Here is a 16,417-nt window from a genome sequence, read left to right on the forward strand (position 1 = left end):
ATGACTGAAGATATAACTGATTTTTCTCCCTTGGTAGACTTGAAGGATTATCCAGTTGGCTGGATGAAAGACTTGACATTCTGTCAAAGCGTGTGGTGGAGGAGCAAAACTTGGAGGATGAAGTTGAGAGACTCGAAGATATCTTTCAGTATGTCACTTCTAAATATTGACTGTATTAATGACCTGGCTGCAGCTTAATCATGGGCCCATGTAGGTTTGGGAAAGACTAAAACTTAAGCATTCAAAGATACTTTAAAGAGAAAGCCAAATGAGTTTATAAACCATACCAGCAAGTTGGTATAAAATTACATACAAAGAAGTCTTGCTTTTTTAGTTACCGATAATGCCGTCTGCAATTTATTATTGCCAGGCAAAGTACACACAAACAAGAAGATTAAGAACAAGACACTGATTCAGAGAAATATTATAGAAATAGTACTGAATGCATAACTTCAAAATCAAACAAGTGTAATGGCTCAGATCCCGGTCCAGGCTAGAGCCCCTTTTGGGGGGGGGAGGCAAAGGGGCTGTAAAGCTGCCCTAATTGGGTAGCTGAGGTTTCCTCTGATGTGGTGCAGTCCCTGGGTTGTGTAGCCTGCATCTTGCTCCCTCGTGTAGAGGATGTGCTTGGGGTGAGTGTTCACAGAGCATTGGTGCACTCTTGTGATCTGTGGTTGTTGGCACTGCTTTTTTGTGTTATTGGCTGGTACATTAGAACAGTGGTTTTCAAACTGTGGGTCGTGACCCAGTACTGGGTTGCGGAATGTAAGGCACTGGGTCACAGCAGCTCTGGTCAGCACTGCCGACTGGGCCATTAAAAGTCTCATTGGTGGTGCTGCCTGGCTAAGGCAGGCTAGTCCCTACCTGTTCCCACACCACGCTGCACCCCGGAAGCAGCCAGCAGCAGGTCCAGCTCCTAGACCGGGGGGGCCACAGGGCTCCACGAAATGCCCCTGCCCCAAGCACTGGTTGGGGGGAGGGGGAGGGTGCCTGCAGACAAGAGCTGCATGGAGCCGCTTGCACACCTCTACCTAGGAGCCGGACCTGCTGTTAGCTGCTTCTGGGGTGCAGGATGTTCCGCAGTGCCCGGACAGGCAGGAAGCCTGTCTTAGCACCTCCACTGCGCTGCTGACTGGGAGCCACTCATGGTAAGCCTGTGCTCCAATCCCCTGCTCCAGCCCAGGGCCCCTTCCTGCACCCCAAACTCCTCGTGCCTGCACCCCCAGGCCAGAGCCCTGACCCCATCCTGCATCCCTGCCCCAGCCCAGAGCCCCTTCCCACACCCTGAACCCCTCATTCCCAGATGCACCCCAACCCTCTGCCCCAGCCCTGAGCCCCTTCCACACCCCAAGCCCCTCATCCCCAGCTCCGTTGGGTCACGGGCATCAACAATTTTCTTCAACTGGGTCACCAGAAAAAAAAAGTTTGAAAACCACTGCATTAGAGCAACTCATCCAGGGGGCTAAAAATAGCAGTGTGAATCCTGCAGCTTGGGCTCTCAAGCATATCCTGACCCCATAGGTTTAAGACCCTGATCTCCAGCCCAAGCTGCAACATCCACACTGCTATTTTTAGCATGATAGCCCTTTATAGCATATAGCAATCAGAATACATTATCCCTGATCCTTGAATCGGTGTGAAATGACAGAATTGTGCTCTAATAACTGTCCTAGATGGGCAAGTCCCACATAGGGGAGTGGCAACTCCTTGCGCTTCAACTCTCAGAGCTTATTTTTCTGCCAGAAGGCACGGGTCTGCCCCTCTCTGCAGAAAAGGGTGGGGGTGGTCAGTGCTCTAAGCCTACTCAGAGGCAAGGAGCGCATCTGCACAGACACCCCTTGTCTTTTAACTGCCACCTATTTTCCTGGCTTCATGCTGCCTCTTGATAGCATGGTTCTGGCCAGCCTCTCCTTGCCTGCTGTTATCCCCCCGCATCCTTCTCAGGAGCATTTCCTGGCACATCATAAATATGCAGGTGCCCTAGTTATGGATAAAATGTAGGAAAATAATTGTTCTCACTTTTTATGTTGAAAAAGGAAAAGACCCGATAGATATAGTCTGATGTCTATCTTGGTATTTAATTTGAACTGACCCAACAGGATATACCTTCTGTATATATATATGAAATTGAGAAATAAAGGGTAAGGAATAGCCAAACAACGTTGTAAAGAGAAGGAAAATCTCATATTGAAGTACTCATGCAGCAAAGTCAGCAGTTTAAAAATATAAGGAATAAATTAACAAGAAGAGGAGGTGAACTAATTATCACTGTCTCAATATTATTTGGTTATCCGAAATAATGCTAGGAATCTCCTACAGAAGTTGTAGAAGCCCCATTGGTTAAGACTTTTAAAACTAGACTGGACAAAGCTCTATATCTTATGGAATAATCCTGCACTCAGAGAGCTGGATTGGAAAGTCTCTTCCATCTCTAATGTCTTACATTTTATTATACGATTCTGTGAACTCCCATTGACTTAATTGGCACTTAGTGTTTCTCAAGATCAGCCCCACTGTTATGTGCAGTGTTACAGGAAGGCAGCATGATATAGTGGATAGAGCACTGGATGGCGATTCAGGAGACCTGGGTTCTGTTCTTAGTCCTGGAGTGCTGGGTGACCCATAGCAAGTCACTGCATCTCCTTATGCATTAGTTTCCCCACTTGTAAAATGGGAATAATGATGCTGATCTCCTTTTTAAAGCACTTTGAAGTCTACTATGAAAACTGCTGTGTAATGTATTATTATTAGCAATTCCGTAGGAATTTAGCAAAGCTTTTGATACCGTCTCCCACAGTATTCTTGCCAGCAAGTTAAAGAAGTATGGGCTGGATGAATGGACTATAAGGTGGATAGAAAGCTGGCTAGATCGTCGGGCTCAACGGATAGTGATCAATGGCTCCATGTCTAGTTGGCATACGGTGTCAAGTGGAGTACCCCAAGGGTCGGTCCTGGGGCTGGTTTTGTTCAATATCTTCATTAATGATCTGGAGGATGGTGTGAATTGCACCCTCAGCAAATTCACAGATTACACTAAACTGGGAGGAGTGGTAGATATGCTGGAGGGTAGGGATAGGATACAGAGGGACCTAGACAAATTAGAGGATTGGGCCAAAAGAAATCGATGAGGTTCAACAAGGACAAATGCAGAGTCCTGTACTTAGGATGAAGAATCCCATGCACTGCTACAGACTAGGGACCAAGCAGCTAGGCAGCAGTTCTGCAGAAAAGGACCTAGGGGTTACGGTGGACGAGAAGCTGGATATGAGTCAACAGTGTGCCCTTGTTGCCAAGAAGGCTATCGGCATTTTGGGCTGTATAAGTAGGGGCACTGCCAGCAGATCGAGGGACGCAATCATTCCACTCTATTTGGCATTGGTGAGGCCTCATCTGGAGTAGTGTGTCTAGTTTTGGGCCCCACACTACAAGAAGGATGTGGAAAAATTGGAAAGAGTCCAGCGGAGGGTAACAAAAATGATTAGGGGGTGGAGCACATGACTTATGAGGAGAAGCTGAGGGAACTGGGATTGTTTAGTCTGCAGAAGAGAAGAATGAGGGGGGATTTGATAGTTGCTTTCAACTATCAGATTGAGAGGGGAGGGATAGCTCAGTGGTTTGAGCATTGGCCTGCTAAACGCAGAGTTGTGAGTTCAATCCTTGGGGGGCCATTTAGGGATCGGGGCAAAAGTTGGGGATTGGTCCTGCTTTGAGCAGGGGGTTGGACTAGATGACCTCCTTGGTCCCTTCCAACCCTGATATTCTATGAATGTATATTACAAGGAGCATGGGAACACACACACACAAAGGAGAAGAAGGGTAAAGTCTTTGTTTTGGTTTGTTTTTTAAATAATAACCTGTACAAAATACTATTGTCTGTAAGGGTTCTCTCAGAGAACAGTTCTGAAATCCAGGAAAAATAAATCCGCTGATGAGGGGTGAGCAAACAGAATTTTATAAATTGCTGAATAACAAAATATTAGTATTATTTTGCTAACCAAATGTGGCCAGAATATCAGTTAGGGCATGTTCAGCTGTCTCTGCAGGGCCACCCCACCTGCATACCTCTGAAGTCTACTGGGGTGGCAGCCTGAGGGTTGGTGTAAGCTCTGCCCTTCAAACACAGGAGAGTGTCCACTACCACCTGCTGCCAAATCTTCATGGGGCTTTGGGTAGCCACTTTTCCATCTCCCTCTTGTATCTCAAAGGAGTGCAAGTCACTGGTAACAGTGTCTCCCGAAAATGCAGTCAGACATATGGGAGCAGGATTACATCTGCCTTTTTATTTTATTAAACTAAAATCCTCTAGAATGTGTTGAGTCCACAAAAAATTGTTGCATGCTAATGTTTGCCTTGGGACTTTTACATTAGCAAATATATATAATGTGTGCAAGTGAATGTATGCATTCATATGCCTTGAGGCTCCACATCAGTGCAGGTTGTTCTGTATAAGTTACTGCATCTAAATCATACCAATGTAGCATCTCTGTTCTTAAACTTTTGCCCTAGTGTTTTGGGCTTGATTAATAGGACGTCTGATTGCCTTCTCTTGCAGTGTTATTGATTCTGGCATAAGTCAGGACTCTTGGCTTTGCCATAGCCTTTACCAAGTGCCTGTTTAACTTTGCAATCATGTCGCCTACAACAACAAACCATATGAAGCACAGAACCATGACTGCACACCAAAATAGGTATATTTCTGAGAAGTGAGTCTCCAGCTGGTAGGAGTGCTTAGCTTACTGCCTTGGAAAATGCTTTTTAAAATTGTATATTCAAAAAATGACTTATAAAATGAAGTGGTATGCAAAGGTTTAGCATTATTCTGAACCTTTATTCTTGTTTCAGAAACACAAAGGATGCTTGTGCAAGAGAACTAGAGAATCTAGAGCAATGTTTAAAGAGAGAAAGTGAGATGAGGTAAAATTACAAGTCACCATCTTCATAAGGAACAGATCAACATATTAATGATTTACAGTGACTTTGTTTATACTTTTCAAATACGACCTAAAACCAAGGTCCTAACCACCCAAAGCTCCAGTGGTCCTTTTTGCTGGATAAGGAGTGATTCATCTCAATGTCATGGCCAAATTACATCTGGGGTAATTGTATTCTGTCTTCTAAATTCCTCTGTTGTCTCATTTGGATGAGATATTCTTCACTTCCTGTCCTGTGGTGATGGTGTGTGGTAAGAGCTGCTAAACTTTACCAAGTAGGTAAATTGTTCTGGTTTGGGTACCAATTTAATTTTGTAAAGCACTTTGGGATCCTTCCAGATGGAAAAACACTGTATACTTGTAAGCTATTGCTGTTGTTTTCCAGTTTAGGACTGATCTTACACAATTGAGGTCAATGGGAGTTTTGCCATTGATTTCACTGGGAGCAGGATCAGACCTTGAGTCTGTGTGGCTTAATTTTTTCAAGTTCCAAGCGCCCACAACTCCTGTTAAAGTCAATGGGTACTTAGAATGCTTGCACCTTTTAAAATCATACCACCAGTCTGGTACACATTTAGGACTCCAGCTGTCATGAGCACAGTGGACTGGGAAAGAGGATGGTCTGTTTTTAAATGATTTTGCATCTTGGATTATATCAGCTGCTTTCCTGGGGACTGCATATTTTTCAGCCTTTAAATAGAGCCTTCCATTGAGTTTGTTTTGTTTAGTAAACCTTGAGGTGGTGGTGGAGAGGAGGGTGGAAGCATGTTCTACAAAGACCACTGAAAGCACATTATAATAAGAGTTATGCTAAATGCAGCCCTATTGATGAGATCTGCCAAGATGTAACTTGCATCACTCTGCATTCTCTGTTTAAGCACTGATGCCCTTAAGCCTTTAAGCACAGGCCCTTTCCTGTCTCACTCTTTTAGTGTGTATGGGCAGGGGGAAGCTAGCTATGGAAGAGGCCCCAAGTTGGATAAATCTGAATTAATTATTGTAACTAGAGTTGTGTGTGAAAGGATGACAAAATTTTCCCAGTTTGCTTTGAAGTTTACTCAGCAAACTCAGAACTCCAAGTGAACCTATGGCTTGGGAGGGGAGAAATACTCACAAGCTGAACCATCTTCAAATTCTGGTCTAAAACCCAGTTTTACTCAGCTGTGCTCAAGATGTGCTACTCTTCCAAACCAAAAGGGACATACGTTGTTTTTAGAGAGGCAAGTTCTATATACTTCTCTTAGGGCTTTTCTCCATGAGAGCCTCCCAACTGTTTGACTCTGTTTTCCTTACAGAGGTAAGAACTGAAGCTCTCTGGCCATATTGTTCCATCCTCTTTATTATCCACACCATTACCCCATTGCATGGCTAGATCTGCTCTAGGAATTATTTTTGGAAAAATCTACAGCCTGTGTTATGCAGGAGGTTCGACTATATGATCACAGTGGTCCCTTCTGGCCTGGAAACCTGTGAATTTATGCTGTTGGTAGGAGCCTCTTAGAATCAAGTCTGCTTTGTTACTTTACACATGCTATGCAGCTCTGATTTCCCAATCAATTACAATGCAATGTCATGTAATGGGTGATATTGTTTGTGTACTTACCACTAGAGCTTTGCTTCAGTGGAAACAACTTCACCTAGCAAAGAAGAAGGAACTCTTATGGGTAACAGAGGAGAAATTCATGAATGAAATGAATGTAAGACTTGAGACTGGTAAAAAACATCATGCTGAGCTAATTGCAGAGGTATGTTAACCATATTGTTGGCATTACAACAAAGCCTATCCATTGTAATCCCCTACCTTTCGTTCTGTTCTTGGCAAAGTGGTTAAAGTTTAAGGGCCAGAACCTCAGTTGGTGTACATTATGATTTTGAAGGCGTTGTGTTAGTTTATACTATCTGAGAATCTGGCTTTAACAAATAATTAATAAAATTGTAAAGCAGTTTTTATCACACAGCACTGTGTTTCAAATGACGACTACACCCATTTTACTCAGCGCGGTTATTGTTTAATACTGCAAGTGAGCCAGTGTGTACTGCAGAAATGATTGTCCCTGTTAATTTTGTTTTTTGCAACCAGAATGAGTATTTCCGAAAAGAAATTTTGCAGGCTGAGGAACAGGTCAAACACCTTAGTGATAATATAAATAAAAGGGAAGTTGAATGCGAGAAGTCTGAAAACAGCTTAATAGAAGACATACAATGGCTTGAGGTAAATGTCATTTTTAAAAAATTCTTAAAAAGAGTAGTTTAAATGGGGAAGTGACATTTGCTCGTGTAAATTGACACCACTCTATTGACTTCAGTGGTGCTACACCAATTGCCACTAGCAGATAATTTGGCCCATGATTACTAATAGTTTCAGGAAAAAGTAATTCAGTGCCATATTAACTCTTTGAATGCTGTACTGATGCTCCTAGAACAGGAGAGGTTTGGGTTGGGTTTTTTGGGTTTTCTTTTTCTTGCTAAGCAGTTATGACCTGATCCAAAGCCCACTGATGTCTCTGGGCTTTGAATCGGGCCCTTAGCACTTACTAGCAGTGAGTAAAGTCTTCCTTTGCAACTGGTACAAGGCTTTGTGTGCACTGAAAATAAGAGCAATGAAGTGGTGGATTCCATGCAGGGAGCTTTCCCACAGTTACTTGATTGCTAGATGCCAAAGGCAAAGAGGTCTGATCATTGTTTTGTTTAAAACTGCCTTAATCCCACTTTTTCTCTGAACTGCTAGATGAGACCTAAGTGAGAAATAAAATAAAACTGGCTTCTTCTTAGTAGTCTTCCAGGCAAACGAACAACAAAGGCATCAGTCTTGAGTTTTGTGGCTGATGTATCATCTAGTACAGGAAGTTGATTGAACAACTCATACTGCTACTAAATTGTGGCATGCCCTCCACATGTGTGTCCTTATCCATATGTGTTTACTCATATCTATCAAATTGAATTCCATGCCGAGAAAGTGCCCATAAAAAGTGTAAAAGATCTGCAATAAAAAATGTAAAATAAAATATATTGGACCAAATTCTTTCGTGATTTGCAACCCCGTTAACTATGAAGCAGTTGCTTGGAGTTGATCAGTGTGAAATTTGTCCCACAATATTTAGATAAACAGGACAGGCTTTATGAAAATATTAGTCTCGCTGCTGACCTGATGGGCCAAATTTTGTTCTGAGTTACAGAGCTGTAAATCCATTGAAATCACTGGTGTCGTGTGAGGCGTAATGCAGGGCAGTTTGGTCCTATGTGCACTAATCCTTCTGAGTGCTCTATTATAGTATCCAGCAGCCCTCCTTCAAAGAGAAAGGAGGACAATATGAGACTCTGAATGAGAACTGACTGGAGCTTCCAGAAACATCAGGCACTTCTCCCATCCGGTGTATATAGCATTTCCTCTGTCTCTAGGTAACATTTCCTGGTTGTATGATTCTCAGCCGTCAGTCTAATGGTTCAGAATAAGATAAACCAGACATCCTTCATGTATGAAATATCCCAAGCCTCTTCTTCTCTCTCTCTTTCAATGCCTTTGTGTGTATGGATCTAAAATAATTACACACGGGATCTCTCCTTATGTGCACTTCCTGGCAGCTGTGCTGTTCAAAAACATACATAACGTATGATAAATGCTCTTTAACTCCTACTCTACTGTCTTTAATAGGGTTGCTCTAACATCACACAATAAATGTGACATATGAGGATTACCCTTTGCATGTGTACTAGACTGAGTCAAGTCAAAGATAATGATATACCCTTTGGGGTAGAAAAATAATTGGAACTGTTATTTCTCCTTCAGTAGTTCTCTCTGGTTTTTCTCTTCTTTAGCTGTCTCCATTTCTTCCTGTGTCTTCACTTTTTATCATTTTGGTGTTGCAACAACTTGTGCCTCTTCCTGGGGCTTCTACTCTTTTGTACTCTTCTCCAGTTGTGCACACCCTAGTCATTTCAGTCATACTTGCTGCAATCTCTGCTCACTTATTTATTTTATTATAGTCTTATTTGTGAACACCCATGGCTCTATCTGCTGTTTCTTCTATTGCGGTGTTCTATGCACCCAGAGTATATTCCTGTGCCAATACAAGTATTGCTAGTACACGCACCTGAGTTCATTGCTTCTATTTAAATCACTTTGTAATATGGCTGGAGATTCACGATGTGTAATGTCAAAAGAATTAATTAGGCTGTCTCCTCATTCTGGATATTCAAATTGCCTTCATTTTGCCACTCTTCACTTTCAAATCTATGTCTCTTAGCTCTACAGTTTCCAGTTAATCTGTTCATTTTGTCTTCCTTTGCTACAGTGATTATGTCCACTTTAATAGATCATTAATTAACATTTATTTTCACTAAAGGATGATGTCAAAGGTAAAACTGAAGGGATGTATCAAAAAGAACAACAACTAATTCTGAGCATCCCTCTCATAGAAGAAAGACAGAAAGAGTTGGAAGAGAAGCATGAAAAATATGAAGACTTGAAAAAAGTAGTCTCAGGTAGGTATTAAATAACTCCGATGCACTTTGAAGCTTTCTGCTTCTGTCTTAGAAAGAGATCTGTCTTGGTGATATGGGTGACTTCGAACCAAATGAGCAACTGGCATTCCACAGAAGAGGAATGCCTACAAAATTCGAAGTTGACTTTGTAGAGGTTTAAGATTAATATAGACCCTGGAGATAGGTATTTCGTTTCCCCTCCCCAATCTTTATCCTAATCCTCTTTACCTACTTTGTGTATTATGGTGAATCTGGTATTTTGATATATTTGTTGTATTTGAAAAAATTATTAAAATTATATATAAATAAAAGGTCTGACTGTACCAGAGCTGTCTACCATAGTTCAGATGAACTGTAAAGTACAGTAAAGCTCTGAGGGCTTTGTGCACCAGATGGATTATGACATCTGGACACTACTGAAACATTAATAATGAATAATAATGTCCTATACAGTTGATCATTTGTTGATGGAACATCTAGTTCTGTGGTCTAAAAAAAACCCTTTTCCTGATTTGTAGAACTAAAAGATGAAGAGACAAGACTGACAAAATCCATTGATCGGTCAGTCAGGATGATTGGTAAACTCAAGAAGATCATGGTAATGGTTTAAACTTTGCTTAACGTTATTTGTTAAAGTGTCCTAAATCAGTTTTCTTCCTCTCTGTTCTTGTGCTTTTTAATGATCTCCCTTCGCCCTTCCAGTATCATCTTCCTATAGCTGCTGTGGAACTGGTCATGCCCAGAGATTCTGGCTGGAGGATACTTGCATAGCTTGATTCAGAGCAGCACTGTCATTTGTCATGCAAAAAACTGACCTTGATCTTGTGACCCTTAGTCATAAGAGCTGTCCCAGTGGAATTAAAAGGATGACTTAAGTAAGGAAGGGGCTGCAGTATTGGGCCCTGTGTGAGCTCTGTCCCTGTACAGAAGCTGACCGCTGCTGGTGCAAGAGCCTTTGCTGCTTCTTGGTAAAACTGTCCTGTATCTTTGTCTCATGATCTCTCCAGCTCATTGCCTATCTTGACTATATCAATAGATAACAGCATAAGGAGAGAGAAATTCAGAGTCACAGATGGTTTGTGTGAAAGAAACAGTACTAAAGAAAGGTGTCTGAGTCACAAACAAAACCGCAAGGTTTGTGCCTGGCTGGCCTGATACTGCAAGGATGGAGCTCTGTGGTTGCTGGCCCACAGAAGCCCACAGGCACAGCTGCTAATCCTTATTCGAGAAGGAAATGCTCCTTCTCCAAGCATCTTTTAATAGGCAGTAGCTTACCCAGAATCTGTGTTCCAAACATTTGTGTACCACCAAAGCCTTCATCAATAGAAATATGTTGTGTGTGTGTGTGTCGCTAAGCTCAACAACGTGACCCCATGTCTGATTTAAATAGACAGGAAATTAGGTTCAATGGTTAGTGTATGAGACAGTGTCAGGAGACCTGGGTTCTATTCCCAGCTGTGCCATTGGCTTGCTGACCTTGAGCAATTCTACTTCACCTTTCTGTGCCTCTTTTCCCTACTGTGTAAGATGGAGATAACAAGATTCCTTTTTTCAGAGTAGCAGCCGTGTTAGTCTGTATTCGCAAAAAGAAAAGGAGTACTTGTGGCACCTTAGAGACTAACAAATTTATTAGAGCATAAGCTTTCGTGAGCTACAGCTCACTTCATCGGATGCATTTGGTGGAAAAAACAGAGGAGAGATTTATATACACACACACAGAGAACATGAAACAATGGGTTTATCATACACACTGTAAGGAGAGTGATCACTTAAGATAAGCCATCACCAACAGCAGGGGGGGGAAAGGAGGAAAACCTTTCATGGTGACAAGCAGGTAGGCTAATTCCAGCAGTTAACAAGAATATCAGAGACTAACAAATTTATTAGAGCATAAGCTTTCGTGAGCTACAGCTCACTTCATCGGATGCATTTGGGGTCCAGTTTGGCCAATGTACATGGCAGAGGGGCATTGCTGGCACATGATGGCATATATCACATTGGTAGATGCGCAGGTGAACGAGCCTCTGATAGTGTGGCTGATGTGATTAGGCCCTATGATGGTATTCCCTGAATAGATATGTGGCTACGTAAAAGAATGAATGGACACAAATCAGACGTCAAGAATTATAACATTCAAAAACCAGTTGGAGAACACTTCAATCTCTCTGGTCACTCGATCACAGACCTAAGAGTGGCTATACTTCAACAAAAAAGCTTCAAAAACAGACTCCAACGAGAGACTGCTGAATTGGAATTAATTTGCAAACTGGATACAATTAACTTAGGCTTGAATAGAGACTGGGAATGGATGAGTCATTACACAAAGTAAAACTATTTCCCCATGGTATTTCTCCCTCCCACCCCACCCCCCACTGTTCCTCTGATATTCTTGTTAACTGCTGGAATTAGCCTACCTGCTTGTCACCATGAAAGGTTTTCCTCCTTTCCCCCCCTGCTGTTGGTGATGGCTTATCTTAAGTGATCACTCTCCTTACAGTGTGTATGATAAACCCATTGTTTCATGTTCTCTGTGTGTGTGTATATAAATCTCTCCTCTGTTTTTTCCACCAAATGCATCCGATGAAGTGAGCTGTAGCTCACGAAAGCTTATGCTCTAATAAATTTGTTAGTCTCTAAGGTGCCACAAGTACTCCTTTTCTTTTTAAGATTCCTTTTGTAAAGCTTTTGTAAAGCTTTGAAATCTTTCAGCGAAAGGTGCCCCATATGTGAAAAGTATTATTATTATTTATTATTCATAGATTCATAGATACTAAGGTCAGAAGGGACCACTCTGATCATCTAGTCTGACCTCCTGCACAGCGCAGGCCACAGAATGTCACCCACCACTCCTATGAAAAACCTCACCCATGTCTGAACTATTGAAGTCCTCAAATAATATTATTAATTTATTAGGTTACAACGATTGTAGTCCAAATACAAGATCAGTTACAAATGAAGCAAAATAATGAAGGGTTTATTCATTAATAGGCTGAGCTGAAGAATGAATTAAGAATAAAGCGTGACTTGGCATTTGACCAGTTGAAAGATCATATGGAAGTTCTGAAGTTGCTAGAGAGGGACATCTATGAGGTCGACAGGAAGCTTGACATTGTGAAGACAGAAAACTGCAGACTGAAATTAGTGAGTATATTGATGGTTTACAGCACAGCTTGTCAGCATGCAGGTCTCTCTTCAATTTTCTTTTCACAGAGAAATATAGAATTGGAGAATGATGAAACAGAATAAACACTATAAATGCTTCAGCATGCAAAATAGCCAAATATTGCCTTCTGATGCACCTGTGAGGCTCCCGGTAGGTTCGATGGGAGACACATAGGAACATCTAAAGGCAGGATTTGTCCCTTTGGCATTTTGTCTGTGAAGGGATCTTTCATCATTGAGTAGAAAAAGCACTCTGGTTCATCCAGTCAGGTATATAGGGAAAGGCTTTCCTGCTAGCTGTGGAAGCCTGGATGAAAAAACTGAGGCATAGAAGCAGCCTGTGTTGTTTGGTATTGCAACAAGGGAGACAATCCCTTTTGACTTACACAGACATTTTAGCTCATTCTTTTGTCTGGAGCAGTGGCTCAAGCACCGTGTGCCAGAAAACCCAACCCTACTAAGTGTTAGGAAATGGTCTCAAGCTGAAACTAGGTGGTAAGCTATCCCCTCTTAGAATGGTGCACTTTTGTGATGAGAGGTGAGAAACATTGGGATTCACTGTGGTTATTGCCCAGAGAGGGTTAACAGTGCCTCCCGCCACTCTACAACAAAGATCACAGGAAAGCTGACTTGTTTTGAATATACAGAAGGTTTGCATGCAGCATGCTGATGTTCAGCTTTCCAGGTGCATTTTCTTTCCAGGACTGTAGGAATCCCTACATTTTCCTTGATGGATCCAGCTCTGGACTCGGGTGATGACGTGATCAGTAATTTCTATCCTGGCTAAGCATTTGTTGCTGCCTATTGTTTTCCAGGGTTAAGGTAGTTTTCAAAAGTGCCTAGTCCCATGTGAGAAGCGACTTCGAGCTGAAGGTGTGAATTCCAGCTTGAGGAGACATGGCCACGCTAGCTCTGATCAAGCTAGCACACTAAATATAGAAGTGTAGTCACTATGGTGCAAGCAGCGAGAGGAGCTAGCCATCCTGCATGCATACCTATGGTCTCAGATGGGATTGTACTTGAGGTGGCTAGCCCCTCGTGCCACCGTGGCTACACTTCTATTTTTAGTGCATTAGCTCTATCAGAGTGAAACTTGTTTCCTCAAGCTAGAGTTTACATCTTCCAGCTCTAGACATACCTTTAGGCATTTAAGAGCCCAATTTTCATTGAAAGTCAATAGACTTAGGTTCATAAGTGCCTGAGTCGTTTCTGAAAATGGGACTTAGGCTCCTAAGGCTCTGAGATATTTTGGGGAATGTTACCCTAAGTCTTCCATTGCTAGGTCCTGTGCTAGGTGTCAAACTAGCCTACAAGAATAAAGGAATTACTTCTCCAGAAAAGATCTGAGCACATTAGACTATTGTGAAAGCAAAATCTTGATTACTGATCTATGTCAGGCCACAACTCAAAGCTGAAGCTACACCTTCATTAGACACAGTGAGCTAAATTTCCAAAGGGCTTTCTGAATTGTGTGTTGTATTTGTATGTGCTCCTGTTGAATGCACAGAAGCCTGGTTTTACAAGTGCAGTTGCCTGTATTTGCATGCACTAATATTACGGATGCTACTTAGGAGGTGCTTTGAAAATGTGACCTTATAATTTATTTTCCCTCATATAAACATAAGCCTTCTTTGGAAAGACAGCCCTTTTACCACAGTACAGTTATCCCTCTCCTTGATGCTCAATATAGGAACAATTTCAAGATGGTCTGTTCATTCTGACACCCAAATGTTGGATGCTCTACGTCATGGGTGGGCAAACTTTGTGGCCCAAAACCACATCTGGGTATGGAAATTGTATGGCAGGTCATGAATGGGGTTGGGGTGCAGGAGGAGGTGAGGGCTCTGGCTGGGGGTACGGGTTCTGGGGTGGAGCCAGAAATGAGGAGTTCAGGATGCGGGATGTGGCTCCGGGCTGGGGGGGGGAGGAAAGGGGGCAGGAGGGGGTGAGAACTCTGGCTGGAGGTGCAGGCTCTGGGGTGGGGCTGGGGATGAGTGGTTTGGGGTGTAGGAGAGTGCTCCAGGCTGGGACTGAGGGGTTCAGAATGTGGGAGGGGGCTCCGGGCTGGGCCAGGAGATTGGGGCATGGGGGTGTGTGAGGACTCCGGCTGGGGGTGCAGGCTCTGGGGTGGGGCTGGGGATGAGGGGGTTTGGGGTGCAGGAGGGTGCTCTGGGCTGGGATTGAGGGGTTCGGAGGGCAGGAGGCGTATCAGGGCTGGGCAGGAGGTTGGGGCACAGGAAGGGCTCAGGAGTTCAGGCTCTGGGCGGCACTTACCTCAAGCAGCTCCCGGAAGCAGCAGCATGTTCCCCCTCTTGCTTCTACGTGGAGGCATGACCAGGCAGCTCTGCACACTGCCCCATCTGCAGGGACCACCCCTGCAGCTCCCATGCCGCAGTTCCCGGCCAATGGGAGTTGCAAGGGTACCGCTTGGGGTGGGGGCAGCTTGCGGAGCCCCCGGCTGTCCCTATGCATAGGAGCCGGGGGAGAGACATGCTGCTGTTTCCGGAAGCTGCAGCATGTGCGTGCAAGCCTCAGGCCATACTCCCCAGTGGGAGGTGGAGGGCTAGATTAAATTGGCTGGCAGGCCGGATGTGGCCTGTGGGCTGTAGTTTGCCTTCCCTTGTTCTACGTCCTCTACTGCTGATGATGTAGCAAAGGAACTATAGAAAGAAGAAAATCAGTTTCAACTCCAAAAGCTAGAGCTATTGGTACCTGAAATATAACAAAGATACTAGTTTGGAACCTGCTTTTGTACTTCATTATTGCCTTGGGACAGTTAGATATAGTAAAGAGACACAGGGAAACTAAACTGCGAGTGAAGAGTGAGTGCCAGAGCCTCAGCGGGTGTAAATCAGCACAACTGCATTGACTGACTGGTTTAGAGCTGAGGATCTGGTCCTGAGATTTCACTTATTTTGGTTATCATTAATGTCATTGTTCTGGAAAGTGAAATGGATGCCTGATGTAGAGGAAAAGTGTAACAATGGAAAGAGTTTTGTCCTGGGGAGTAAACCACCCTCTGTATATCTGTAGGTCACAAAAATTGCTAAAGAGATCAGGAAGAAGAGACCAAACACAAATGTTTACATAGCTGCAATGATTTTCTCTGCAGTGCAGTGCACAGATGAAAGCAGATATTTTGACAATGAGCCGTGAAGCCGAAAACCACAAATCAACAACAATAAAAATTCTGAGTGATCTGACAGTCCTTCATCGTGAGTAACATGTCATCAAAGGAAATGTTCAGCTATTTAAAAACAAAAATTATCATATTCTCAGTATTTGAAAAGGATGACTATTTTAGAATGTTTGTTCCTCTGACAGTCTGCTAACATTTTAAAACTGAATTTATTTTAGAGCTTTTTCTGAAGGGATGGTCAGAGGACAGTAGCATGCAAAAGGTGGGTTTCAACATTTTTTGACAAGGTATTTTTAGCACTGAAAATAATTTGGTTACCATACAAAAAAGAATAATAGAAGATTTGGCACTGTAAATAGTCTACTACCATTACTCTGCCACAGGGTCAAATACAGGAAATTAGAAATTTTCTAGCTCTGCATAAAAATGATTGTAAATTTCTTTGTCCTAGGTTGGTTCTGATTTTATTTCCCTCATCCTAGGTTCAAACATACCTAAAGGTTGTCATCTTTCTTTAATGTTTTTTAAAACTCAACCTGCAATAGGAAACTCATGAAAAATCTGCGTAAGAGCTGTCTGTGGATCTCAAGAGTGGATATGCCAACCCAGCAAAGCTATACAGTTGGTGTTTGGACAATCTATGAAAAGTCAGGAAATGCAAAACAGAAGCATCCTAATGTTTTGTGATTTCTTTTTCTTTACA

General features: G+C 42.8%; 1 protein-coding gene across 5 annotated transcripts in view; it reads left to right on the top strand.

Annotated features, from left to right (window-relative positions):
* Window positions 1–16,417, top strand: part of LOC119857608 (coiled-coil domain-containing protein 175-like) — a 51,647-nt gene that overhangs the window by 31,826 nt on the left and 3,404 nt on the right. For all 5 annotated transcript variants that reach the window (XM_038406777.2, XM_043516359.1, XM_038406776.2 and 2 more), the window contains 9 exons: window positions 38–148; window positions 4,843–4,914; window positions 6,541–6,676; window positions 7,012–7,143; window positions 9,275–9,413; window positions 9,932–10,011; window positions 12,402–12,554; window positions 15,688–15,790; window positions 15,933–15,976. In XM_038406777.2, the coding sequence (XP_038262705.1) occupies window positions 38–148; window positions 4,843–4,914; window positions 6,541–6,676; window positions 7,012–7,143; window positions 9,275–9,413; window positions 9,932–10,011; window positions 12,402–12,554; window positions 15,688–15,790; window positions 15,933–15,976 (970 nt within the window). The remainder of the gene's footprint in view (window positions 1–37; window positions 149–4,842; window positions 4,915–6,540; window positions 6,677–7,011; window positions 7,144–9,274; window positions 9,414–9,931; window positions 10,012–12,401; window positions 12,555–15,687; window positions 15,791–15,932; window positions 15,977–16,417) is intronic.

The sequence above is a fragment of the Dermochelys coriacea genome, chromosome 6 (assembly GCF_009764565.3).
Source record: "Dermochelys coriacea isolate rDerCor1 chromosome 6, rDerCor1.pri.v4, whole genome shotgun sequence".
NCBI classification, from domain to species: domain Eukaryota; kingdom Metazoa; phylum Chordata; order Testudines; family Dermochelyidae; genus Dermochelys; species Dermochelys coriacea.